Raw genomic sequence first — 26,870 nt, 5'->3', positions numbered from 1 at the left:
ACAAATTCATGGTATTCATGAATGGAATTTAAAAGAGGACGTGAAGTTGCATTGCATAATACCGTCAGAAAATCTGAAAACCTGCCACAAATTTCAGAAATGCAACCCCCAAGGAAAAAGGAAACAGGCACAGCTGGAGAAGTGTCCAGGGAGAAATGTCTGGGAGAGGGCTCCCAGACACCTAAAACTGTCTAAAAACAAAATTGAGTGAAGTGGATGACATTCGTCAGTGGCCCCCAGAGGAGCACTGAAGTAAATAGATAGAAAATACTACAGGAATAGTATAAACTGGTAAGTGGTGAAATTAAGATCAAAATCTGTTATCTTTAGATAATACAATAACACAGAGAAAAACAAAATGTAAGCTATACAGTAGAAAGAGAATAAAATCTGCACTCTCAGTAATAGGAGTCGTCTTAATAATGTTGTAGGATCCGCAACAGCAGTCACCAGAAGGAAATGCTTCTCTTTGCAATAATAACTGTTCTATATCCCCACCTTAAGTCTCTTTAAGAGTTCGACATTCTATGCCTTGAAACCTCAGGGTCATGTTCAGTTCTGTTTCTTTTGTCATGATATTGCTTTTATGTTCTGTGATTCTCCCTTTTAGTTTGTCCTAAACGGAAAAAGCCACAAGGACGTTTAAGGAGAGCTATACAATAGCTATACAAGCTATACAAGTTATGTGTTGATATTTTAATGTAAACTAAACTTAGTCGACTGTAGCTAACCTTGCGTCACCAGACTTTCCACCACAGAGGAAAGCCTGGTCTGTGTGATCCATGGAAGGCCATGGAAAACAAACAAACAAAAAGACATTGAACGGTTCCGTTTTTTCGGTGCCGCTTTGTTTTGGATCCCCAATCTCCATTTAAATGCTGAACCACTAGTTTAGTCTCACCCGTTGCTACGGTTTGGAATAGAAGATGCATATACTGTACCAAACTATTCCTATATGCTAGCTAAACTACGCAGCAAGGGTTTTACCGGTTACTGTTAAAATTAACTAGTTTGTATCAAATTTGGTGGGGTCTTGACAACACATGACCCCTGGAAAAAGTAATCTGGTTTGTAAAATGTGGCCCCTGGCAATATTAAGCTGGGTTGTACAACATCTGGCCCCCAGGAGCCCGGCAGTAGTAAGCTCGGCTGTATAATATGTGTCCCTCACAGCAGTAAACTGAGTACAAAGTGGACCCTGGTGTGACTATTCTCATGGCAGACCCCTAACCACTGTTTGTGGCAGGTTTGGTGCAGATTGGAGCAATGGTGCACCTCAACATGTGGCCCCTGAGGGCCCCTGACACCGTAGAACATTGTGCGCCTCGTAAGTCTGAACATAACATTAGTTTGTGACATCTTCTGTCTACCGTTGGCCCACCACTGGGACACACACCCTATAGGCCTAATTTGATTAGTCGGATTGACCAATTAAGCCTCATCTCACACTTTGTTGTATGCAAAAATAGCAAATCAATAATTGTATTCAAATCAATCATGATCAATTTGATTTATAATCAGCTAAATTCATTTGGAATAATCAATTAAATCGATTGTTCTGGAACTGTCGCACCGCTACAATAAATGTATCCATCCTTGGAATATAGCATTTGCTTTTGTTCTGGGGCAGCATCATTTCTACAGCAAGGTCATGGTCAAGTTTATTATTTGTCAGAAATTGGGCAATTTGTTTTACAGCAAGTTTCATAACATAAAAAAACATGTCACTCATAAATCAGTCTCCCTTACAGCACCCCCCCCCCCCCAGTCATAGGCAGACAAACCACACTGGCACAAGAACACACACCACGACCATGACCTCCTGCTACCACCATTGATGGAAGCAGGTTTAAAATAATATTTGTACCTGTCATTTCTGTTATGGGGCACTAACAGTGCGGTATAGGATCCTTCAGGTTTCAGAGGATTGGAGATTCCTCGATTTCTGAACGAATAGTCATATTATTAAGAATCTACTTGTTAAAAATGTAGTTCAATCAACTCCAAAGTACTCCCACAAGCTTTTCTTACAGTAAGTATACTGTACTAATTGTATTCCAGCCATCTACACAGTAAAATCATTGTTAATTTATCCATTTGTTACTCCGAGTATACAAATCTAACCAAATGGACCTGTCAGGTTTGACTGTGTACAAGGGAATCAGCATGGATTATTAGTCTGAAAATACATGAGCATTAACTAGACAGATCCTCATCAAAACTACTGTAGTTGTATAGCTCTGACACAAGTGATTGTAGGCCAGTCAAATCTCGTTTGAACAAGGGCTACAGAACTCCACCAAGGCTCAAATTGCTGTACAAATGCACAGTGTATGCACAAAAGCAGCGCAAACTGGCCGACATGCACATGGTCAGACACACATACACAGATGCACAAAGCCTCCAAGCAGAGGTGTAGCTTGGTGCGTACAGAAGCTCTTATCTCCACTGTACAAGCTCCCTGGATGATGGGAATGTTCTCAGGATGTTATCTCGTCCTCTGTAGGAATGAGATAGCCGACCACCCCTATCACCACCCACAGCCTCTGGAGAGGACCCAGGACCATTACTGGAACAAGGACCATTGGGTTGCCAGGGGACACCCACTGGCTGGCTGGCTCACCAAAGAGAATGCCAGGAAATGGGAGCATTGTGGAGCAGGTAGAATGACAGATGCTAGATGGGCAGGAGTCCAGTGGTCAGATGGTTGAACCTTGAGCCAGAGGGAGAAACCATATGTGTCCTATACAATTTTGCTGTGCACCCGGCACGCACATACACACACACACACAGACTCTTGTTTGAGTGAGTCTAGAGATAAGTACAGGGGAGAATTATGTGTTGAACCTTCACGCCTTTTAGAAAGATGGAGTGGGAGAGAGAATAAAGACTGAAGAAAGTAGGCCAGCTAGACATTAGTAATAATTGGCAAAAGAAGGAAAAAAAAGGAAAAACAACATGTGTGATTTTGCTGAGCCATCTCCATGGCAACTCTCTTTTCAACTCGCATCTTTAATGAATAGGTAATGGAGGAAATGCAAAATGCACAACTTTATAACTGGTGCCAAAATTGACATAGAAAATTGTCAGATTTCAGTTGAAAACAGTATTTTACATGCTCAATATCAAAACAGCAGGGAAAGTTTTTCGAGGGGGGAGAGAGAGAGAGCATGCACACAAAATGCACAATGGCACAAGATCTATCTTTTTTAATGCCGTTGCTCTGGCTGTCTGGCAAATCCGCCTCTTGTTTTCAAAGCATTTTCTTGAACAGGTGCAAAACCTCTCAACTCAACACATCAAAGACACCCATGCACCTGTGAATAAATCACAGCAAATGGTAAGAATCTAGTCTAACAACACCAAAGAGGTAGAATTCAAAGTGTGTGATTTAATATTCATGAAGGGAAAGGCTTTCGTGGTTGAAAGCTTGTTTACAGAGACACATCTTTTGTCCTTGGGAGAAGGTTTTGATATCCGAGCAAGCAGTTGTGTTTATACACTTGTGGATTTGCTTCCACATGACATCACACACATATTTTGGTGATGACTGACACTTATATTTCAGTTCATTCCCTGAAGAGCACCCGCTCCATGTGAAGTATTAACAGCTTCACAAATATATTCTGAAAGAGCTAATGAGAGTTTCAGTTTATGAAGTCTTAGGCGTTCGGATGTGGTCACTATTCAAATTGTAGCTAGTGAGTAGAAACACTACAGTCCGTCAGACACAGATGGCCAGCTCAGGCCAGACAGACCAACTATCAAACAAAACACAGGTGTTTTTCCAACAACGAACCTTTCACTTGAAGCTGCTTATAATAGATTAATTTAGGCAGGACATCATTCAGATTTTAATTGAGACATTATGAATATCTTATTGATAAGGACAACATGAGTAATATGATAATTTAATTTAGCACTAAAACAGTGGTGCCTCCGGCTTAGCTGGGCGGGCAACATAAAGGCAATGAAGTGCATGGGATAAACAGATAAAACCATCCAAAATCAAGCAATAATGATAATTACATAAAGTATACCAAATAGAATGCTGATTAAAAAGTAAAGAACCGTATACAACTCAATACATCATCATCTAAGTGGAAGACACATAAATCCTCAACTCCATGGTTTGGTGTTAGTTAGCTTATGAACCTGCACTTATTTTGTTACCAATAGTAGCTTACAAACTGAGTTTGCCAGATATAGCAATGATTGGATGAAACACTGTTTCTAATGAATCTTAAATTGAAAAAAAGATCAACAGGGCCAAACATATCCCTGATAAGCAGTTATAGAGGAAGAAGCACCTGCTCAACTCTGTACACCGGAGAAAACTACAGCTCTTAAGTATTTAGGGATTTTTAAATCTAATATACATGTATAATAATTATGTGCTATACTGGAGTTCATTACATTTTGATTGTAATGACTAAATGTACATCTTGCATTTACCAATCTTACCATTAGGTCTATATGCACTTGGGCACTGCTGCCCTCTACTGACAAGCCTGTGAACAAACAATCTGTAAGTTTATCTTTAGTCTTGAAATCGCATTACTTTAATAACTATGCAGACCAGATCACCATAATGTTTACTGCCCTCACCATGATGCCCAATTTCTGTGATAGTAATTTTGTATATGCCTGCTAATGGTGGCTTAGTTTAGTGCACTTTCTTTTAGGAGAATTGTGCACTTGCAGATAAAAGCGCCACATTTTGTATGAGGCTTCATTAGGACATAAAGGATTTTAGCCTAGTAGCTCTTGTCAAATATCCATTTTAAATATCAAATTGCAAGACTATCAATATCTATGAAATATGTGAAAATCTGCCTAGTATTTTTCAGACTATATACATCATAAATTGATCAGATTGCTTCCAAATGTGATAAAGTTGACTTATTGACATTATTAAAGTCACAGAACATGAAATATCATCACTAACAGCTTTATTGTAATGAAGAATACTATATGCATCATAGTATGATCTGTGCATTCTGCCTGGCTGTCACAATTGCATTTGCAAAGTGGGGAACAGTCCAAATTCCCAGGTGCATCTGATCTCTGCAAGCCTCTGGAATGGTCAGCCAAACTGGCACCCATGACCCTTCTTCTTTGGCCCACCCATAGTTCTGTGGAGAAGGAATCACTTGGTGACTTTGTGTGCTGGTGGCCCAGATAAATGGTGCATTTATTACATGCCTTTATTACATGCATTACATTCTCTCACACACACACACACACACACACACACACACACACACACACACACACACACACACACACACACACACACACACACACACACACACACACACACACACACACACACACACACACACACACACACACCCCAATTGCGGCGGAAGCCATGCAAGGTACCAACCAGCACATCGGGAGCAATTTGGGGTTCAGTGTCTTGCCCAAGGACACTTCGACATGTAGACAGGAGGAGCCGGGATTCGAACCGTCGACCCTCGGATCATTGGACGATCTGCTCTAACTCCTGAGCCAGTCACCCAGTTCTAGTTAATTTGTATTCTTCATTGCAATAAAAGGTTCTGTGACTTTAATAATGTGAAAATAAGTCAACTTTGACATTTGGAAATAATCTGATCATTTTAAATCAGAAAAATACTATTTTCACATATTTCATTGATAATGATAGTCTTGCAATTTGATATTAAAAATAGATATTTGACAAGGGCTCCTAGGATAAAAAAAATTAATAACTGACCCTAACGAACCATCATGCAAAGAATTACGCGTTTATCCGCAATTGCACAATCGGACTATAATGAGGACCCCCTTGAAAAGGGGCTTACCTTAATTTCTAACGAATAATGCAGTCTAAGGTTTTGAGTCTTTCTTGGGGGGTGTGGCGTGCGTAGCAGTTGGTACAGTAGCTGCCAGCACTTCCAGGGGCTCCCAGCTCACAGAGTCATGACGGCCAAACCACATGAAGTGCTCCTTTGACAGGGCTGTAGCTCTCTCTACAGACCTCTGCTGGTGGTTTCGGGGGAATCGCCTGTTGGCTGTGGCCTCCGTGCCCTGCTTCACCACGTACTGAGTCTGGTAAGCCATGAACTCCCCGGCCTTCATTTCCCTGGCACCACCAACAGCTCCCTCGTGACACAGGCAGAAGTGAGAGTTGTGCTGCCTTCGGTCATCTACACACTTTCTGCGGCCCATGCCCTGTAACACATTAACATGAAAATAATTATCATGGTCATCACATGGACGAACCAGATGCATTGCTTAAAGTGATAATGTGATGTAAAGTGATGGTCTTGATAAACACCACGCATAGATAATGATGTACATATACTGTATAGGCGAGGCCCCACTCACCTCAGTGAACACACTGATGCTGTCTTTTAAAGCATATCTGTTGTCATGAGAAGAGAAAGGATATACTGTAGATGTCTGTGAAACCCAGAATAAAGAGCAGTGCAATTGGCAGGGCAGTCTATTGTATACAGTGTGAATCAAAAATGATCAGTATAAATGACTAGGATAATTTGTTTGTTTTTCTCCCGTGCTTTGGCAGACATGTGCAATTTAGTCCACAAATGTGGTCAACATCTGGTCAATGCAATATGAAGGGGTTGAAAAATAACAGACTGCAGAGAATGATGTTATCTGCAAAGGCACCTGCTCTGTCTTCCACTTTGGAGAGCACTCAATGTTGAGTGCCTGGGGCTGTATCTGAGACAGCATGGACCTAGTGCTCATACAGCTCTCGCGCTTACTCGTCTCATTTGCTGCCAAATCTGCATGAATAAACTAGACAAGAAAAAAGAAAACCCAGTTGTACTCCATGTTCACGTGTTCACAATATTAGGTTGCCTATGAAAAAGAAGGGAAATGAATACTTACCCAATTTACAGTTTTCTTTGAAGAATCCCGCTTACCACTTTTCACCATTTTGAGAATGTTTAAGATTTGGATCAAAGGTACATTTCTCTAATGCACTTCACAAGGGCCAAATTGCAGCACACACATTGGTTGCTACGACAACAGGCTGCACAACAACAACAATAGAAATTTGATCCCCATTTGCCATGGAGATCACCATGGAACGGACATGCCAAGGTTAAGAAAATAAACTTTAGCTCGGTGGTGTTTTCTTGTCACAGTGCTGCAATGCTGTGACAAGAGGGGAATCATTTATGTTAGAAACATGGAAATCACAAACGAACAAATAATACCGGTAGTATAAAAGTATGATGGTTGACAATAACATTCCTGGTATAGGGATGTACGATTAATCTGTCATCTGCATATCAGCCTTATACAGATTGATGCTTCAGAATCATGGTCATTGGCATAAATTACTTTATTTCCCACAACCCATTATGCAACATAAAACATTAGATTGTTTATAAAATGCAAAAAACTTTTGAATAGAAGAATATTAATATGAGTCGATTTATTTTTCCTATATACAGCTTTTGGTGTGTGTCCACAAACTTTGTCCTAAAATTCCCATTGACAATGAATGGAGAATTTTACATCATAGCAAATAGACAGTGTCTATTTTACGTCATGATGATGTACGATAAGAGCGCCCCTCACTTCACATGGGTGTGATTTTTTAAGGGGCGCTAGCCCCTTCTATAAACAGCTTTTGTCCCCACAAGTCTCAAGATTTGCCATTGACAATGAAAGGGTCAAATGACCACTAAATCTTGTCCCCACATGTCTCAAGTTTTGCCATTGACAATGAACGGAGAAATGAGGTTAAAATTCCGCTAAATATGACGTAAATTAAACATCAAAACATAACGCCATTGACATTGATGGGAAAATGTATGTCATATGTAAACGAGCAGCTAACCAATCACAGTACGAGATGATGCATGATGATGGTGCATCATCTCAAGGTGCAAGAACGCACCTCACTTCACACGGGTGTGATTTTTTTGGTTTACACCCAAAACGATTAGGTTAGGCATAATTTCATTTAATAAAAATCACGCCTGTGTGAAGTGAGGAGCGCTCTTATTATACATAATCTTATGAACAACTGAATTTATATGATTGGTTAGCCGATTTGCTCTTTTGTGTTGCCACAAATTTACGTCATATTTGGCAGACATTTGACCTACTTTCTCCTTTCACCGTCAATGGCAAATATTGAGATGTGTGGGGAAAAAGCTGTATGTGAGTGGTTAGCCGATATGCTCGTCTACATACGACGTAAATATTCCCTTCATTGTCAATGGCAAATATTGAGACGTGTGGGGACAAAAGCTGTATATAGGAGGGGCTAGTGCCGGTCACAATTGGAAATGGAAGCTTCAAATTCCAGTTTAAAATGATTATACATGTCATGGTTTCCTTACACCTGGAGAGAACCTCAAAACCGAGAAGAAAAGAAAAAGACAGGGAGGGAATCCATCTTCAAGAACTCTTGGAGACATTAGACCTTTGACATTGTTGAGAAACAATATCCCTGCTATATATTATTATTGCTCCCTAAAATGCATGTATTTAGTCCTTAAGCCAGACAGTTGCCTCGTGGTCTGCTGTATGGAGGGTGACTAATCCTCCCTGAAATCAAGATGGACATGAGAAGACCTCAGATATTTAGGAGGGAAATGACAATCAATAAATAGATAAATTAGTAAAATTACATGTAAACATGACAGCTTCTCGGATCAACATACCTAGTTATTTATTTACAATAGATTGCTGATACTTCCTCTGATCTGGTGATGGCGTTTCCGTTGTACCACTCGAAGAGTTTGTCACAGTATGGTCTGAGTTTTGTTTCCCTATTTCTCGTTGGAGGTGTCTGTTTAGCCGCCTGGCCAAACGTTGCCACCTAGTGGTGAAAAGAGCCAATTGACCGATTTACCTTATAGTCTTCATTCATCATACAATCAACTTTGAGAGATTCACAAAAGCTACAATAAACGAAGGGCACAGCATAGAATGGGGTGTATACAACCGTCTTACCTTTCCTGTGCATCGTTACACTTATTTACTCTCTCAGCCTCTGCTCTTTTCTCCTCCATCCATCGCTGTAGTAGTTCCTCCTTCTCTCTCCAGGACTCTGCCAGCCCCTCCCTCAGCTCCTTCTGCTCTATTCGCAAGGCTACCAACTCCTTGGATTGGCTCTCAATTGTAAACTCGCATTCATTCAGTGTAGCCTTCAGTGCATTACTCCCCTTTGCCAGAGTCAGAGCCTCTTGGCGGTAACGGGAGACCCTGAAACGGACAACATGATGAACAGCATGCGGGTCACTGTTGCCTTAAACTCCGTTATTGCATTTCATGTTTGAATATTTTAAGTAATGTAAGACGGGGAGTGATTCTGCTTTCTAAACTGTAAAGGGAAGGTCATTCCACCTTTGGGGAGGCATGGGGCAGACCAGTTGAAGTATGGAGCGATGACCATACAGGGACAGCTAAGAACTGGTCTGAACTCTTTTCACCTTTATCCAAAGCACTTTACTACCGGTACATATGTGCCTGCCACAGTCACACACAGTCACACACAGTCACACACACACACACACACGCACACGCACACGCACACGCACACACGCACGCACGCACACACACACACACACACGTTTGGAAACGTAACATTGGCCGATTATTTATCTCCTTCAATAATACCAATTGGTGTAAAAAGGTAGAATTTAAGGATTGTGCAATTGTGGAATGAGCAAAGCCCCCCAAAACGTTTGCCAAAATCCCCCAATATGCTTCTGTTGTCTACCTGGGACGGCCACTTCGGTCTGTCTGTGACATCACCAGTCTCACAGAACTGGGTCTTAAGTTTGGAAATGGTACCAAGGCTGGCACCAAATAATGGTGTCACTCTGCGTAACAGTACATTAGCTTCCACTTGCACAGGCTTTATCCTGAAGGGACAAACGTGGCATCTTCCATGGGGCAGTGTTGCTGCTTGGAGCATACACAAACTCAAGTTGCAGAACCCACACACAGGTTCCAGTCACCCACCTTGTGAATGGTTATCTAGCTGGTTAATGCTTACTTGGACAAAAGGGTAGACGTAATAAGCCTAGGCTTCAGTCTATACCCTTTTTTTCCAGAATAAGAAAAATAAAAAAACTGATGAACTAAGAATGTTTTGTATGGAAAACAAAATATGTGTGTCACATGCTGAATATGGCATAATAGTCAGGAAGACACCTCTTATCTCTTTTTTTGTGTTTTTTCGTAAATTAATGACCTACTTCATTATACAGTGTTACACAAAACAAAGCATCAAAAGTAGTAGATCTGCAAGCTCGAAATGCGGTGACAAGTGAACCTGAAGATCTGACATTTTTGTATTTGAAAAAGTAACAGTTTCGGACATATGAGGTTTCCACCAAACAGAAATGATATCTCCAAGCGCACATGGTGTTGTGGATGTGAGCTTGTACAACTTTGTAGGGTAGAAATCAGGCTCAACTCACTGTGACTGCCAGTACTGCACCTCAGCATCTTTCAGATACAGCACACTGGTCAAGTCAGAGACAGTCTGAGACAGCTGGTGAGGGAAATAAAGCCAATAAGTTGTGTAACATGTTGCATCAGGTCAATTAACAAGTGTTGAGACAGACAAACAGGATAGTCATAAGATAAGTAGCTAGGCCGCCCTATATACCCGACTCTATAAGGAGTGACATCTGGAGCACAAGATTAATATTAGGCTACAATCAAAACTATAGTTTTGATATGTGCAATTAAGGAAATTGACATGGTACATTTTCTAGTCGTGTGTCAAGTAACTGTAGGCTACTGTTCACTTCATTTTGTGTGGAGTTTCTCCTGTCAATATTCTTTGAAAAGGACCCATACGGCATAGCCTACCCTATAGTCAAGTGAGACTGTGAGACAACAAAAAACACTATTAGTACATTGTACATTAGTACATGATCCAATATCCTACATAATTTATTCAATTGTTATTATTGTCCCACCCTGACTCACCTTTTCTGCCATGTGTTCACTTTCTCTCATTTGTAGTAGGTGAAGTCTATTCCCAACTTCACACTCACCTAAACTGAAAATGTAGTTCGATGTCAAACATCGAAATAGGCAGGCCTGATAACAAATAGCAAACTGCAAGTCACATTAATTTCTAACCTGCCGTTGACGCCATCCAAAACTTCCCGAACTTCTAATCGCTCTGCTAACTGGGACACTAAAGAGGAGGTTTGATTCGGTCAAATTGTTAATGAATCAAAAATGAAACAGACAGAGAATAGAGGCTGCCAAACATAACCTTACATCTGTTGAAGACGCCAGTATATGGATCGTTTTGTAGTGCGTCTCTCAGAAACAGTCGTCCGCGCACGTGAGTTTTCCAGTTTGTCATTGTTTTCGAACGCTTTATCAGATATTGTCAGATATTACTATAGGTATAGGGCCTGCCTGCTTTGGCCTTAACACGTTTCGTGGGAGTAGGACTCGGAGACCTACAGTAATAATAATAATTCCTTTTAGCGAGAGAGGCCAAAATAATGTCTCTTTTATTAGGGGATGAACGCCGGGGAACGCAGAGCAATTTCGCACACAGCTAAAACAGCTCCTCCTTGTTCGGGACGGGTCATCAGCTGACAACCGACCCGTCCCCTCCTTCCTCCTTTCCAAAAAAACAATACACTATAGCTGCATGATGGTCTTTTCGACAAATTATTTATTGAGGGAGTTTAATAATTTATTAGGCTATTTATTTGTGTCTGGGATAGGCTACAAAATATGCTGTGCATGCCATAGGCCATTGCAACAAACAAAAATTATATTATAAAAAATTATATTTTATATTATAAAAATTATAATGGTTGAAACCCAGAGTCCGAACCCTCTGGTACTGTGCAATGCCACAATGCCCCAATGCGAATGCTTGTAGCCATGCTCGATTTCAGGGCAGTTGGGGTCCTTGAATGAAATTAAAAGGCTTGTTTGAGAACCACTCACTCATTGACTGGTCTTATAATTGTCTCATCCTTCCACCGCCCACTCTACTGATATATAACACAACAGCTGTTAATCAAAAAGAGAACAATGTAGGCTTTTCTATGTTCTGTATACAGTACAGTATACTGTTATGTAATAGCAGACTTTGCGTATTTTTCTTAGAACACGTTGTTTTTTTTTTTTTTTTTTTTTTTTAACATTTGAATAGCCTACATGTATTTTAATTGTTTTTATTTTGCATATTATGGATATATAATTATTTTGGAAGGGGGCGGGTTCTGTTGTAGCTATTTCCGGGGCAAATGTGTATATTTTCAGGTTATAAAATGTTGTTGCAGTAATTAGAATGACATGATTGTCAAATATCTTACATTTTTGTAGTTTCGTAAAAATGTGACCGTATTAGATTGTAACAACTAACAAGTCAGCAAATACTGTAATAATAACAACAATGTAATAACGGTTCTCCTTCCCCCTTGAACCAAGTTGAACCCGGAAGTTGTTGTGCTGTTAGTTTTTGTTTGGTTGTCGCTCAGCTCACTGCACTGTAACGTGTGTTCAGGGACTGGTTGTGGTTGATCATGATGAGTGATGAAAAACTAACGCGTTCATTGAAGTTTTGCCGTAGATAAATATCCTCTATTATGGACATGTATATTTGCGCTTTAGTCTTTGATAAGATTCGAATCTCATGTGTGAAACTACATATTTAACAGCTGCCAAAGCTGATTTTTTTTTTTTTATGTTTTTGACTAGCTCACCCGGGGCTAGCAAACTGGTTGGCTAAGTTTACTAAGGCTCTTTTGGATATTATTTAAGTAAACCATGGAGTAGATGGAGACTAACCTAACATTGGTTGGACTGAACAATCCACTGTCCCCCGTGTCAAGAATGAGCACGTCACCTGGGAGCCGAGAAGACGGAATCCTTTCGGATAATGCTGCAAATGTCAAAGACGTGAATGTCCCCTGTAGCTCTACTGGAGAGAGCAACAAACACGTGAGTTGAGTTGACTGAAATACAAGACGAAGCTATCATAAATTATGTGTAAGCTTAGACACTACAATATGTCTTGTGCCTGAGACAAAAATCTGTAGAAGGCTATTTTTTAGTATGAACTGAGTATGTGCTATAGTAAATAATGGTCAAGTAGATATTAGCCATTGTGCGAGGAAGATGACAACTCTCATCTCTCCTACAGGACTTGGATGTATGTTCTGGCAACAATGAAGTCAAGAGCCGTGCTGTGGTCAAATACTCTGCTGCCCCGCCTCCTACCAGCTTTGCATTGCTGCAGGAGAAGTTTGACTTGAAGTTGCCCCCTGCCAACTGGCTGAGGGAGAACCCTCAGCTTGGGAGTGCAGGCACGACTGTGCTAGGGTCCAGCAGCAAAAGCAAACCTTTCTCCAGGTATAATAACCATAACCGTAGCTACCTAATACCTTAGCCCCATATGTTCCCTCTCCCTACGCTCATTCTGTAGCTCCGAGATGAGGTCACACACTGGGCCCCTCCCACCGCGTTTCAGAAACGGCGCAAGTTTCCGCTATGTAAGTTTCTTACCCTGACGCCACGATTAATCCAAACGTGAAGGGGACGTGAAGGGTTTACACTAATTCAACCATAACAACGCCCAAGAAAATCCAACTAGAGATTTGAACAGAGCCTTTACGTCCCGTATTTTGTCAGTCGCTTCCATGTTTATCAAGGAAGTTGAAAAGCTTTAGCGCCTCCCCGGCGCCTCCCCTGGTCGAAATTTCCAACTGACTTCAGTTCACTCGACATGCACACGCACACTTCCTTGATAAACATGGAAGCGACTGACAGAATACGGGACGTAAAGGCTCGGTTCAAATCTCTAGTTGGATTTTCTTGGGCGTTGTTATGGTTGAATTAGTGTAAACCCTTCACGTCCCCTTCACGTTTGGATTAATCGTGGCGTCAGGGTAAGAAACTTACATAGCGGAAACTTGCGCCGTTTCTGAAACGCGGTGGGAGGGGCCCAGTGTGTGACCTCATCTCGGAGCTACAGAATGAGCTTAGGGAGAGGGAACATATGGGGCTACCTAATACCTATGTTTACATGTAGCCTAACCAACTTTGTAATAAGGACCACAATGGAAACAAGTCCCCATGACTTTGTGTTTTCGTTTTTTTGTCTGACTGTACGTCCTCGTTCTGTTTACATTTCTGAATAATAAAGTATTCAATCAATCGCTTCATGGGAATACATTTACTTAATATAAAACACCTAGATCATCATAGTTATCTTAAAACGAACTGTGTGGGTTTTGGTTTTGTCTTAAGCCCAAGACGTGAAACTGTATGAGTACTCACTATATTAGTAATTACTACTGAATGCCTCCATGACAATTGACCCACCATATTGGTATCCTTTCTCCACTTCTCGTAGTTTCGGGATGGCGTATGACTTCATTGACTCCATCGGGAATGACGTAGATGTGGTGTCAGACTCAGAGGTCTGTAGAGCTGTTGAATAGCAAATGCCTGCTCATCACTTCTGAAAATGATTGTGCACAGAACTGAAATGACGCTTGCTTGTTTTATTTACACCATCAGAACATCAAGAAGCTTTTGAAGATTCCCTACAGCAAGTCTCACGTGAGCATGGCTGTCCACCGCGTGGGGAGGACCTTGCTTTTGGACGAGTTAGACATTCAGGAGCTCTTCATGAGGTCATCTCAGGTACAACTGGGCTTCTTAAGACTCAAAACCAGGCTTAGATTCCTGTACACATCTGGCTGCATGCTGTCCAATGAAGTTTTGCCAAGATTTGATTTGGACATTTTTGTGTACTACGGTGCACTTTGTAGTTGTACTGTATAGAGTTGTGGCGGTAGATTTAAATTTATGATCACGTAACTTCATTTGATCTATTGGTACCAGAACCATCAGGTTCGGGTTAATGTGACTCGATGCTTCACCCTCTCCTGTCTGTATTGTTGTTGCAGACGGGTGATTGGACTTGGCTGAAAGAGTTCTACCAGCGACTCATAGACCAAAAGTGGCAGAGGAAAAAGAAGAGTAAAGAACACTGGTATCAAAAAGCGATCCTATCAAAGTTCCTGTACTACAGGTAAGTTAATTGAATTGGCCTCACAGATCTGACTATCTGTATAGTATTTTGCTGTCCTATCTGGGAGTTGGACCTACTACTTTATTTGTGACTTATGAGAGTGAGAGACTGCATTTTCGTTGTACCAAATCTGTACCCTCCAGTATAAATGGTGATGGGGCTGCAGAACCCGTAACAGAGGATCCAAATAAAGGGGATGATGAGAGTGGAGCAGAGGAGTTCAGTCCTTCATGGCCAGCTACATTCACCAGCACAGCCTCTGACTTGGAGGAATCTGAAGCTCCCAAAGAGGTAGCTGACTGTTATTGGAAATCATTAGTGTTGCAGCTATCTAGGCTCTGGAAGGAAAACAGTAGATGCATTATGGGCCTTGCAAACGGGGAGCGAGGAATGTACACGTTGCCTGGATCAACGACACGACAGGTCTGCTACAGGTCTGCTCAAGAGGGGCGCGACAACGCAAGCGTAAAAAAAAGCTAAACTGAATCCAGGTCTCATGCGCGCAACAAATTCACGGGACCGCGCTCACGTAAATACGCTTGCGTTGTCGCACCGTGACTTCTCAGAGCAAAAACGCAGGTCTCATTGAAAATGAACTATAGATGCGTTTTATTGCTCCCCGTTTGCAAGGCCCTTTAGACTGCTGATTGGATGTTGGATGGCTTCTTCGTGGCATGTTTGCTTTGTTGAGTGTGTGACTCTGTCTTACCACATCTGTTTCCATGTCTGCAGGAAAGCGTTTTTGAGGACAGTGCGTTTCCTTCGGGCCAAGTAGCGTCCGTCCCCAAAGAACAAAATCTCGAAACACTCTTTAATGAGGGAGAAAACAGTCAGGTAATTATAGCCTTGTACAAGACACTTCACAGGCAGGTGGATGCCCAGGAAGTGGACAAGCACACCTGATTACATGCATATTGTTTTTCCGTAACAATTATGTTTGAATAAATTGGACTAATATATTTTTTTGAAGATATTGACAGACTTAGTTGACGCAGGCTGTTTTCATACATCTCCAACTGTATCTAACAGTTGGAGATCTATCTGACCAAATGTCTGTGATAGGGTCTGAGGAACGACTTTGTTAGGAGCATCATGTGGACATTTGAGGACATCCATATGTTGGTCGGATCTAACATGCCTATCTTTGGAGGACGACGCTACCCAGCTGTCAGTCTGCGACTCAGGTTAGAACACCTAAACTCCAGACGGCATCAGTGGCCTTTGTCAACACAGCATGCAGCATTACAGAGTTTCTTTATGGATATAAACTGATGGTTCTTCCCCGCAGGGATCACAATAAACCAATCAATATTCTGACGGGTATTGACTATTGGCTGGACAATCTGATGTGCAACGTGCCGGAGCTCGTCATGTGCTTTCATGTCAATGGCATCGTTCAGGTGATCACCTATGAGATTCTGTCCACGACTGCACACCACCTTAGTTATTATGTCATGGATGATATAATGTTTTCATATTAATGACTGTCGTATTTTCCTCACAGAATTTCAGTTTTTAGTTGAGACGCAAAACTATTGTAATGAGCATATCTTCTCACAATGGCTCAATTATTTGAAATCTGATTTGGAAATGGAATGATTTATAATCATGATTAAGATAATGTCATCGTCAGCAAATGTCCACCAGAGGGTGCTGAAGCAGCTCAACTGCACACCTACAACATTTTAGGTTAGATTGTATTTCTCTCCTTTCTTGCAGAAATATGAGATGATAAAGACAGAGGACATACCCGATCTGGAGCACTCCACGTTCTCCACCAGAGTGGTGAAGGACATAGCTCAGAACATCCTTTCCTTCCTCAAGTCCAACTGCACCAAAGAAGGACACACCTACTGGCTCTTCAAAGGTGGGGGACAGGTTGTCAGTTAATGCCTTTTGGAAAAAAGGTAACCATTCAATTCAGAATATTCCTCCTGCTCTCTGAATGTGTCCTTATTGGCTGTGGTGTTTCCAGCTAGCGGCAGTGACATCGTGAAGCTCTATGACCTCACCACACTGTGTGAAGAGGCTGAAGAGGAGAAGTGTCAGAACCCATTCACCCTCCCTGTGGCCGTGCTTCTGTACAAGTATGTATTGTCCAGCTTAAACATGCACCTCCACTCAAGGGTTTCTTTAATAAGGAAACCTGCAAAGATTAGAGGAAAACAATACAGAGATTGTGATCTTGAATGGAAATCTGCTCATAATCCATGTGCATGTATATTTACTGTAGTTATCTTAGAAGGATCACTGACACAGGTGACACATTTACTTTGTTGAAACCCCACTGATTGTGAGAAGTGGATACTGGCTTGCATAGGGTGGATACTATTTATAGTTTTTAACTGAGTTCTAGACATCAGTCACATACATACTGTACATTTTGCCTGTGGTTGGCAAGTCTGCCAATTCTACAATTTATTTTCGTTGCTAAGAGGTTATATAGACTCATGAAATTTCACATCCACTTGCTACTTTGGCTGCTGCCTAGTTTACAAGTCACCACAATATCTTGCAAGTCATTGATGGTCATTTAAATCTTATGAAGAGAGAATGTTGCCATTGCTCCAGTTGTATTTACCATTGAGTGGTCCTTGTTATACATGCTTATGTTTGTACTCTGTGTGTATAGAGTAGCCAGCAATTTGATGTTGAAAGCCAGACAGAACAGGAAGCACTACGGGACAATCAGAACTCTGCTCCTAAACTGTGTCAAGCTGTTGGACCAGGAGAGGCACCCCCAGGTAAAACACACCCGATAGACAACCTCTGATTTCAGTTAACTTGAAAACGATTTTTTGGGGGGATTTTGTTGGAACTCAACTCTTATCCGGTCCTGTACTCTGTTGCTCAGATCATTGCGTCGGCTCATTACATGCTGTCGGAGCTCTTCCAGCTGGACGAGCCACCGGAGGAGGATGGAGACGAGTCGCTCCGGGCCGGCGGTTCGGAGGACAGCTACAGTGACGAGGAGGGGGACGAGGACGAGGACCTGCCCGACGACAGCGACGAGAACGGCTCCTACAGCACGGGCTCCGACCCTCCAGACGACAGCAAAGCCGTGGCTGTGATCCGCTCCGTCGACGAGCTTTCGGTTCCAGAGAAATACACATCCACTCACCAGATCAGAGTAAGTGACACTTCTGTTGCACGGCTGCTTGTTCTGGCCTCTACATAATGAAACCATTTGGATGGTGACAACTGACAATGTCTTATTTGTATGCGTTTCTTTTGTGCATATTCCATGTGAGGCACCAATTTTCCCTGTTTTTGAAAGGTGCAAATACAAATAAAGTACAATTAGAAGCACTTTGTTCTGTTTACATTGAAAAAAAGAAAAGATTATAAAAAAAATTGTCTCCCTCTAGCCGAACTGTGCATTCCCCGTGTCTCACGACAAGGAAGAGAGATGCAGACATGTGCTGGGTTGTGTTCTAAAGGTTGGTCTCTGCATGGCATCAATGACAGGTCAACAATGTATAGTCATGCTAGTAATATATATTTACTATTTTTTGATTGATTGAATACGTTATTAGACAGAAATGTAAACATCATGTGGTACAGTCGGACATTTGGGCTAAAAGGATAACAAAAAAGTCCCGGGAACTTGTTTTCATTGTTCTATATATTCAATTCATCAACGTTACTGCGTCTAATAAGATGCTAATGAATTGCAGGGATTGAAAGCGGTGGACGGCAGCATAAAGAAGGAGAGTGATCTTCCAGCTGCGGACCCGAACACCCCCATACCTCTCAAGTACGAAGACAGGAGCGCGAGTGGAGCCTGCACCGTAGAGAAGGGCATTGCTCTTCTCCTGGACAGAGGTCAGCACCTCCATAACCAATGTGTCTGGGAAGATCCCCCACCTGGGGTTGCAAAGCATCATGACAGTGCATGGTGAAACTGTAAATGGAGGAGTGGAGTGTGGTACACACAGTTGTATAACTCGGTTGTACACTTCATTTGCATCACATTTGTGTATAAAATATTGCTGTCAGGGCTTCCATCAATATACACAAGCACTGGCGGTTGGTTACAATGTACCAGTTTAATGTTTGACTAATTTAACTCTGAATAGTTGCTTGCTTCACCTTCTCACCTTTTGATCTCTCCTCTCTCAACCTTGACGGGACTCTGCAGTGGGGCCCTTCCAGGAGGACCAGAAGCACCCGACCCGCTCCGGGATGATCCCCGGTTCCTGGCAGCACCACATGAAGCTCCAGCTCTTCCTGAAGGCCTCCAAGGCGTACTACGTCCTGTCCGACGCGGCCACCAACCTGCACAAATACGGCCGAGCCCTGCGCTACATCAAGCTGGCCCTGCAGTGTCACGGTCAGTGTCACTTTAGTTCTGTTACCTTTGAAGGTTTATGGGGGAGATCTACTCATGACATGCATGTCATTGAGGGTACCATCTATGACAACAGTTTAAGAGCCATAAACGTCAAGACGTCTAATTGCCAATTAAGTACCGGATGCTACGGACGACAAGACGTCTTCCCTTATATTCTTATTATTATTATTATTATTTTTCATCCATATTTTGAAAATTCCTCTAATCTGGTGTACAGGTGATGACATGCACATTACATGCATAATAGAATTACAAATTATTTCTTTCTTTATAATGGGAGAATTGGCACTCAAAGCCTAAACTGGTGACCACCAGGTGGCGCTGAAAGAGTTTTAACTGATGATGATAAATACAACTATCGATTTTTTTGTTGTTGCGATTATTACTTTTTTAATTTGCTGATAAACATAGAAATGCAGTCACATTGTAAGGGTTCATAATTCATCTTTAACAAGTATCATTATCATGCACGCACGCATGATGTCACTGGTGGACGGGTTTCTGAACTGCCCACAGCCCTCCTATGAGACACAGAGAGCGTGCCGGTATCAAAAGGTAGAACAACGTATAGGTTGCACCAGGGCGGCGTCAATGCAATTCTGGAGCGGTGGAATGTCCTACCGGTTGTTGACTAGCGGTTCTTCTCTCTCCGACGGGTCCAGACGCCTACTGCTCAGTGAGCAACACCCTGCAGCCTCCCGTGCTGCTGTTCCACAGCCAGTGCCTGTCGCTGTGCGGAGACATCCAGCTGATGTTGGCCCAGAACGCCAGCAACAGGCTGGCCTACCTGGAGGAGTACGGCTACCAGACTAAAGAGGACCAGGAGGTCCTGCACAGCCTCCACCGGGAGTGCAGCTGCCAGGGTCAGTCACCACACACACACACACACACACACACACACACACACACACACACACACACACACACACACACACACACACACACACACACACACACACACACACACACACACACACACACACACACACACACACACACACACACACACACACACACACACACACACACACACACACACACACACACACACACACACACACACACACACACACACACACACGTTCTCAAATCTTTTCACGTCGAGGTCCACAAGTTTGGTATGCATTGATTAAGCCATGGACCCCCACAACTCTCGAGTGTATGTTCCATTTGTCCAACTCTCAGTTACAGGCCTGTAAAGGTCCATATTGTTCCCAACTATCAATAATTTAAAATAGAAATTAGTCTGATTAACAATTTAAGACCTATTCATAGTTCATCGTACAACAGTGTCATGCAAAAACTGAGAAAATAGCCAATCTACAAGCTCGCAACACGTCGCATCATGACACGTGAGCCTTGTAGAGATGCTATGTTATGTGTTTATGATAAGCAATTAAATTGATTAGTTAAATTAACTATCACACCCCTAACTCAAGTTTGGCATTCTACCCATCAGCGTTCAACATGGCCACAGACTTGGCCACAGACCCAGAGTACCAGCTATTTGTCAGCAGCAAGTGCTACGAAGCAGCCAGTGACCTGCTCACCTCCGGGGTTGTGAAGGACCACGGACCGGAGCAGCTGGCTCAGGTGCTGAGGAGGCTGGGCAACATACGTAACGAGATCGGAGTATACTACATGAACCAGGCGGCAGCCATGCAGACCGAGAAAGAAGGTACGGTGGAGACACATCGATGTCCATATTGTATCCGTTTAGTTTAGTTGATCCCGCTCACCTGTTTCGTGCTCCCCCTCCTCCAGTGAAAACGGCAGTGTCGGTGGCAGAGCAGGAGCTGTGGAAGAAGAGCTTCGCCTGCTTCGAGAAGGGCATGAAGGACTTTGAGACGATCCAGGACAGCACCAACATGGCTCTGCTGCTGTGTAACACCGGCAGGCTGATGAGGATCTGTGCCCAGGCCCACTGTGCCGTCACCGACGACCAGAGCAGAGGGGAGTTCTCTCCTGAAGAGGCTCTTTACTACAATAAGGTACAATGCCTGTTTTTAGCCCTACGGTCCTTCTGTCTTGTTTTTATTTGTGCTAATGTATCTTTTGTTTTACTCAATGAATGTTGTTTACCAATTCATAACGTAAAAAGAAGGGCAGTAGACGAGCACTGTCAAAACGGTGATTGTTTTCCCCTAGGCCATCGACTATTACCTACGGGCTATGAAGTCATTGGCCAGCAGGGGGAACCATCCGGTTGTGTGGGACAGTGTCAACTGGGAGCTGTCTACCACCTACTTCACTCTGGCCACTCTGCTGCAGGACTACGCCCCACTGTCCCGCAAGGCCCAGGAGCAGGTAACTGTTGTTCAATCAACAAAGGGAGTGCTGCCTTGCTATGGGGAAAAAATCACACTTGTGTGAAGTGAGGGGGCACTCTTATCGTCATACATCACATTCCGTGCTTAGCCAATCAAATCATCTTAAATTTGGTACACACAAAGTTGGGCATATTCAAAAATCTATATTTAGTACTGAACCCTCGGGTACCCTGGTCATCACAAGTTAATTGATACAGACCTCTTTCCCTCCCACTCACGAGTTACATGAGTGGTGTTGTAATTGTTTTATTCAGCTTTTTTGATAACTTTTAAGAGATACAAGGTTTCCTTCGGACACTCACACGTTTGGATCACATGACCGGAAGCAAACCCCCTAAAACAACTTCTCTGGGTTTCTGGGAAGTCGATGCACAATGAGTCACTGGTGGACGGCTTTCTAAACTGCCCACAACTCTCCTATGAGACACAGACTGATTAGAAAAGAATTGTATTTTATCATGAACATTAGTGAGGACCAATTATATGAAGATAAGTTGAAAAGTGGTCCTTTTAAAGTTTTAATAGATGGTTTATATGGTCGCATTTTGAGGTAATATTCTATAATAGCTAAATATCTGGATGTTTCTGCAGGACACCGATAACAAATCCTGCATTCAAATTGGAAGCGATCATTCAATTTTGCAACTATCCTGTGCTTTTATCGTTTGCTATATTGCGTCGGTAAAGAAATGATTACATCTTGCTACCGTAATAACACATTGCAATCATCTGCGTGCATTGTCAGATTGAGAGGGAAGTGACGGAGGCCATGATGAAGTCACTGAAGTTCTGTGACCTGCAGACGGAGTCGGCTCGCCAGCCCCTCTACCAGTACAGAGCAGCCACCATTCACCACCGCCTGGCCTCCATGTACCACAGCTGCTTCCGCAATCAGGTGAAACCTCAACCTGTAGGCCGGGGACCACTAGTGGGCCCCCAAATACTTTCCAAAACACGTTTTACTTCACGTCATATGACGAATAGCGAAAATAGACAATCTTTAAGTTCATGACATTTTGTGACCTTCTTTTCTCTATTGTTTGAAAATACCAGGTTGAGTTTTTAACAAGGAAAATAAACACAATAGCAAAATATACAGTATAATAAATGGGTTTAAGGAGTCGCAAGTAAATGCAAAAGAATATTTATGATAACAAAAAATACACAGCGCAAACACAACTGTGATCACTGACCAGCATAATTGTAAACATGTAAAGCACTGGCCAGTTTGAAGTTGACCTCTGGATTTGGTGCGTTACGGTTTGTGTTATCTTGTACCTGCTAGGTGGGGGACGAGCACTTGAGGAAACAACATCGTAGCTTGGCGGAGCTGCACTACAGCAAGGCCGTGCGCCTGTTCCTCAGCCTGAAAGATGCGCCGTGTGAGCTGCTTCGCACCCTTCTGGAGAGGGTCGCCTTCACAGAGTTCACAATGGCTGGTCAGTTACCATACTAAAACCTCAAGTCACCATCCACAAGAACACAGAAACAACTAAAACAAGTACCTTAGGCCAAATGTGATGGGACACTTCACAACTGACACGGCACCACTAACAAGATGCATGGACATACAGTAATCGCATAAACTAGCCACAATTATTACATATTCTATTTTATATAATCGTCATGATCGTTTCCATGTTGAAAAAGCTTCATAGATCAGTCTTTCCACTGCATACATTTGTTATTTGTCATATGACAAAAATGTGCAACTTTTGTTTAAAAAGACAATTTATATATGCCTGTGTTCAGATTCAAAAACACAATGAAATCATGAATCAGTTATTTGTATGGCAATTAATCGGTCCCAAAGTCTGGAGTATGACCTACTTCATACAAAACTATTCTGCCGTGCCTACATGCATGCAGCAGCATAGTCGTCCTCCAATTGACCATATTCATTTTGCTCCAACGTCATCCCGTTCCCAAGTACGACATAAGAGCTAAATGAACAGCATGCGAATAGCCGAATACAGTCAAAAGCATCTAACACACGTGGTGTCATACTGCAGGCCAGAGCAGCAGTGGGGCAAAGCTGAAGACCCTGACGGGTGCCCTGGAGATCATGACAGAGACTCACTACGCCTTTCAGCTCATCCATAAGGAACTGCTGGAGGACCCTGAGGTAGGCCTAGTTCTTAGAGAGACTATCCAACGCACATTACATAAATACGTTTTTGTTCTCATATTAAATCATATCACTTTGTGCACCAGCCAATTTCACAAACCCTGCACCCATAGCTGGGATTTTTGAGTGGTGCAACCACTCCAAGGAACAGCAATGTCCGTGTTCACCTATGTATTGGTTAATGAGCACCAGTATGAGTACCAGTAGGGGTGCTGTAGAGAGAGAGAGAGAGAGAGGAGTTGCACCACTCGGTTCACACGGGTGTGATTTTTAACATCAGTTGACAACAAAGCAGGCGCACTGAAAACAAGGCTTTGAAGGTAGTGAGGTGCACCCGGGAAATTCGCCAGGCAAGCGAGTGGCCGTGCCAGACAGCCCGATGGCCTTGCACGCTGTCCAAGTTGGCAAGCTGTAATGGATGGAATAGGTTATCACCCGTTTTGCACATAGCACTCGACAATCACATGCACATTTACTAGGCTAGCTAGCTAGTTACTGCTAACAGTCTGGCTGCAAGTAGGCACTTCCACCAATTGTAGGGGGTGGACAATGTAGCCAAAACGATAGGGGTGTGGTTTTTAAATTTGTGGGTGAAAAAAGGCATAAACAACGACACTGTCACTCATCTACTCCTCTCCTCTCCCCAGCTGCAGTTGAAGACGTCAGACCCGGCTGAGCAAACGGAGCTGGCTGAAGGTGCAGTCGCCACAGGAGTGAACCTCCAGGAAGTGATGAAGTTGATCAGCGTATTTGAGCCGAGTTTCTCCTTCTTGCTGCTGCAGTTGGTCAAGCTGATGACGGCCGTGAAGCGCAAACCTAGGTGAGAAACAATCTGGCTCTCTCGTTGTATCAACCTTTACAAGGTTGTTGTGCCTCTTGCTAAGTTTTCACAGTGCCCTATTATCTGAAGTGACTCTTGCCTCAATCAGCGTGTGTGTGTGTGTGTGTGTGTGTGTGTGTGTGTGTGTGTGTGTGTGTGTGTGTGTGTGTGTGTGTGTGTGTGTGTGTGTGTGTGTGTGTGTGTGTGTGTGTGTCAGCAATAAGGATGAGGAGCTGCTGAAGACCTATAAGAATGTGTACTCCAAGCTGCTGCGCGCCGAGAAGAACGCACCACTCCTCGCGCGCATCGAGCTCTACCTGGAGCTCTTGCAGCAGCTGACGCCGCTGAACGAGACAGGGACGCCGTGCTCGTGATGAATGGAGACGAGAGCAACAAAGAACACTCAGGACGGAGACCTTCACCACCGAGCCCCATCCATCCACAGAGGGAGGTTCCCATGCAATGGCAAGGCATTGTCTTAGAACCGAGCGGATGTCGTTGGTTCTTTGAGACCAGGAGTAGTTTTTGTCAACATCTACACACCTCATCTGGAAAGCAGTGCTTCTTCATGGGGCTACTGTAACTCTCAGGCTAGTCCACACACCCAATGAGCAATGTCAAAGCAATTTGACCAGCCGTGCCTTCTTGAAATGTTGATAATAATTTATGTTTTCTATACTATTTTGAAGTTGTTCTTTTTTGTTTGTTTTGTAACAACAAAAAAAGCCTAAAGAAAGTATTTGCCTTGCTTCCTGCCCTAACTGATATGGGCTGAATTCACAGGAGACAAATTAACTAGCATGGATCTGCTTGGATGACATTTGATTGCAATTCCATTGGGTGTTTTTGATATTCAGTAACACCAATAATGCTGTGAAGAAAAAAAGAGTGATTGATGACTGTCACAGGTGCTGAGGTTGTATAAGCTCAAATATGCTACAGTATTATGCAGTTTTATTTAAATATATATTTTGGCGACAATGTGCAATAGCCAGGCAACGTTGAATATAATATCCTGAGCGGCACGTTTGTCCGCATTGCTGTATGGTAGAATGTGAATTTATGGCAGCATGTTTGCTGTGACATAAAATAAACAAAATAAAACTTGATGCAGTGTTATTTTTGTCTACGGGACTTTCAACAAGCACTCTGCCTGACAGATGGAAATCAAAAGATGCAATGTACTGCTGTGAGATCAAATGTGTTGCAACGATATATCGGCCACATATCTGTATCGGCAAATGAAGTTGACATTCACCAATGGCAGTAGCCAATATTTATCTATGTTATTGATAAGCATACATTTTGCACTGGGTTGGTTATCTGCAGTTTACCAAGCTGTAGATTCTTAACACTAAAAACAAAATGCACCAAATACAAAATAAATATAAATTGTTATTTTATGCACAATTGCATAACTTTAAGGATAATAGTTTTGCCGACTGATAATGCTGTGTATTGGTCAAAAAACAACCTTGGACAATAAATAGGACATACATTATATTACAAGAACTGTTGGTCTGCATGGTTCTGGGACAAAAAGCAAGTCATTATGTAAGGCCACTAGGCCAGGCTTTGCATTGGGTCTACATTGTACCATTCTCAAAAGCCGGGCCAGTTAAAAGGTCACATGGTGCTAGTGAACTGGGTCACCCCAACACAGCAATACCCACACCAGATGGAGTCGAGGTATTCCCCAACTGTTCTTTAATCTGACTGGGCCAACCACTGGTAGGCTATTCTATCAGAGCAGATTGAGGGAATGTGATGAAAGAGGGAAGATACCAGGAGCATTAACTAAAAGTGAACCAAATCTCTATTTGAAGAGCCTGTAGGCACTCTGGAGGGGAAATTAAATGAATGTGAAGCTGTTAGAAGAACTGCTACATTTCTGAATCTGGTGCATTTTTTATTTGCTAAGGTTACTAATTAAGCTAGACAAACTGGAGACAAAACACGGTGCACTGCGAAAGTAAATAATATGCTAACATTAAATACAAATGTTGACAATAGACTTGAACAGAAATATTGCTCACATATTCCAATATACTAGGGCAAAGTACCAATGTTGTCTAATATACTAATGTAATAATAGAAGATAATACTTGTAATAGACAAAACTGTACACAAGCAATAACAAAGAATGAGGTGATAACTCTTATAAGAAGCCCAACCACGCAAATATAATCACA

At 42.5% G+C, this 26,870-nt stretch overlaps 2 protein-coding genes and 1 long non-coding RNA gene across 3 annotated transcripts; 1 reads left to right on the top strand and 2 right to left on the bottom strand.

Annotated features, from left to right (window-relative positions):
* Positions 1–5,853: 5,853 nt before the first annotated feature.
* Positions 5,854–6,930, bottom strand: tex36 (testis expressed 36; the record flags this gene model as incomplete). Its single annotated transcript, XM_083775040.1, has 4 exons — positions 5,854–6,198; positions 6,355–6,429; positions 6,658–6,776; positions 6,918–6,930. 4 exons carry the CDS (start codon positions 6,928–6,930, stop codon positions 5,854–5,856), a joined length of 552 nt encoding a protein of 183 aa, XP_083631166.1.
* Positions 6,931–8,171: 1,241 nt separating this feature from the next.
* LOC310865145 lies at positions 8,172–10,515 on the bottom strand. Its single transcript, XR_014569800.1, has 4 exons — positions 10,443–10,515; positions 8,968–9,219; positions 8,676–8,833; positions 8,172–8,559 (listed from the first exon to the last, which is right to left on the bottom strand). It is a non-coding gene; the product is annotated as an uncharacterized lncRNA (long non-coding RNA).
* A 1,992-nt stretch (positions 10,516–12,507) lies between these two features.
* On the top strand, positions 12,508–25,781 carry edrf1 (erythroid differentiation regulatory factor 1). Its single transcript, XM_083775770.1, has 25 exons — positions 12,508–12,948; positions 13,151–13,359; positions 14,363–14,429; positions 14,530–14,655; positions 14,922–15,046; positions 15,190–15,337; positions 15,779–15,880; positions 16,109–16,230; positions 16,335–16,446; positions 16,766–16,913; positions 17,022–17,133; positions 17,679–17,790; positions 17,901–18,176; positions 18,415–18,486; positions 18,724–18,871; positions 19,188–19,379; positions 20,063–20,263; positions 20,860–21,078; positions 21,165–21,391; positions 21,549–21,707; positions 22,476–22,625; positions 23,016–23,169; positions 23,743–23,855; positions 24,506–24,678; positions 24,896–25,781. Exons 1-25 carry the CDS (start codon positions 12,784–12,786, stop codon positions 25,050–25,052), a joined length of 3,789 nt encoding a protein of 1,262 aa, XP_083631896.1. The 5' UTR covers positions 12,508–12,783; the 3' UTR covers positions 25,053–25,781.
* Positions 25,782–26,870: the final 1,089 nt, after the last annotated feature.

The sequence above is a fragment of the Protomyctophum parallelum genome (genome assembly GCF_964188405.1).
Source record: "Protomyctophum parallelum genome assembly, chromosome: 10".
NCBI lineage: Eukaryota > Metazoa > Chordata > Actinopteri > Myctophiformes > Myctophidae > Protomyctophum > Protomyctophum parallelum.
This window is presented reverse-complemented; position numbering and strand designations above follow the sequence as displayed.

What these genes read in the sequence shown, in the direction of transcription:
- edrf1 (XM_083775770.1), top strand. Translation starts at nt 12,784, where the DNA reads ATGGAGACTAACCTAACATTGGTTGGACTGAACAATCCACTGTCCCCC. An exon ending in AAAAGCAAACCTTTCTCCAG is followed by an intron (nt 13,360 to 14,362) that starts GTATAATAACCA and finishes CACTTCTCGTAG; the next exon opens with TTTCGGGATGGCGTATGACT. An exon ending in GCTGGCCCTGCAGTGTCACG is followed by an intron (nt 19,380 to 20,062) that starts GTCAGTGTCACT and finishes CGACGGGTCCAG; the next exon opens with ACGCCTACTGCTCAGTGAGC.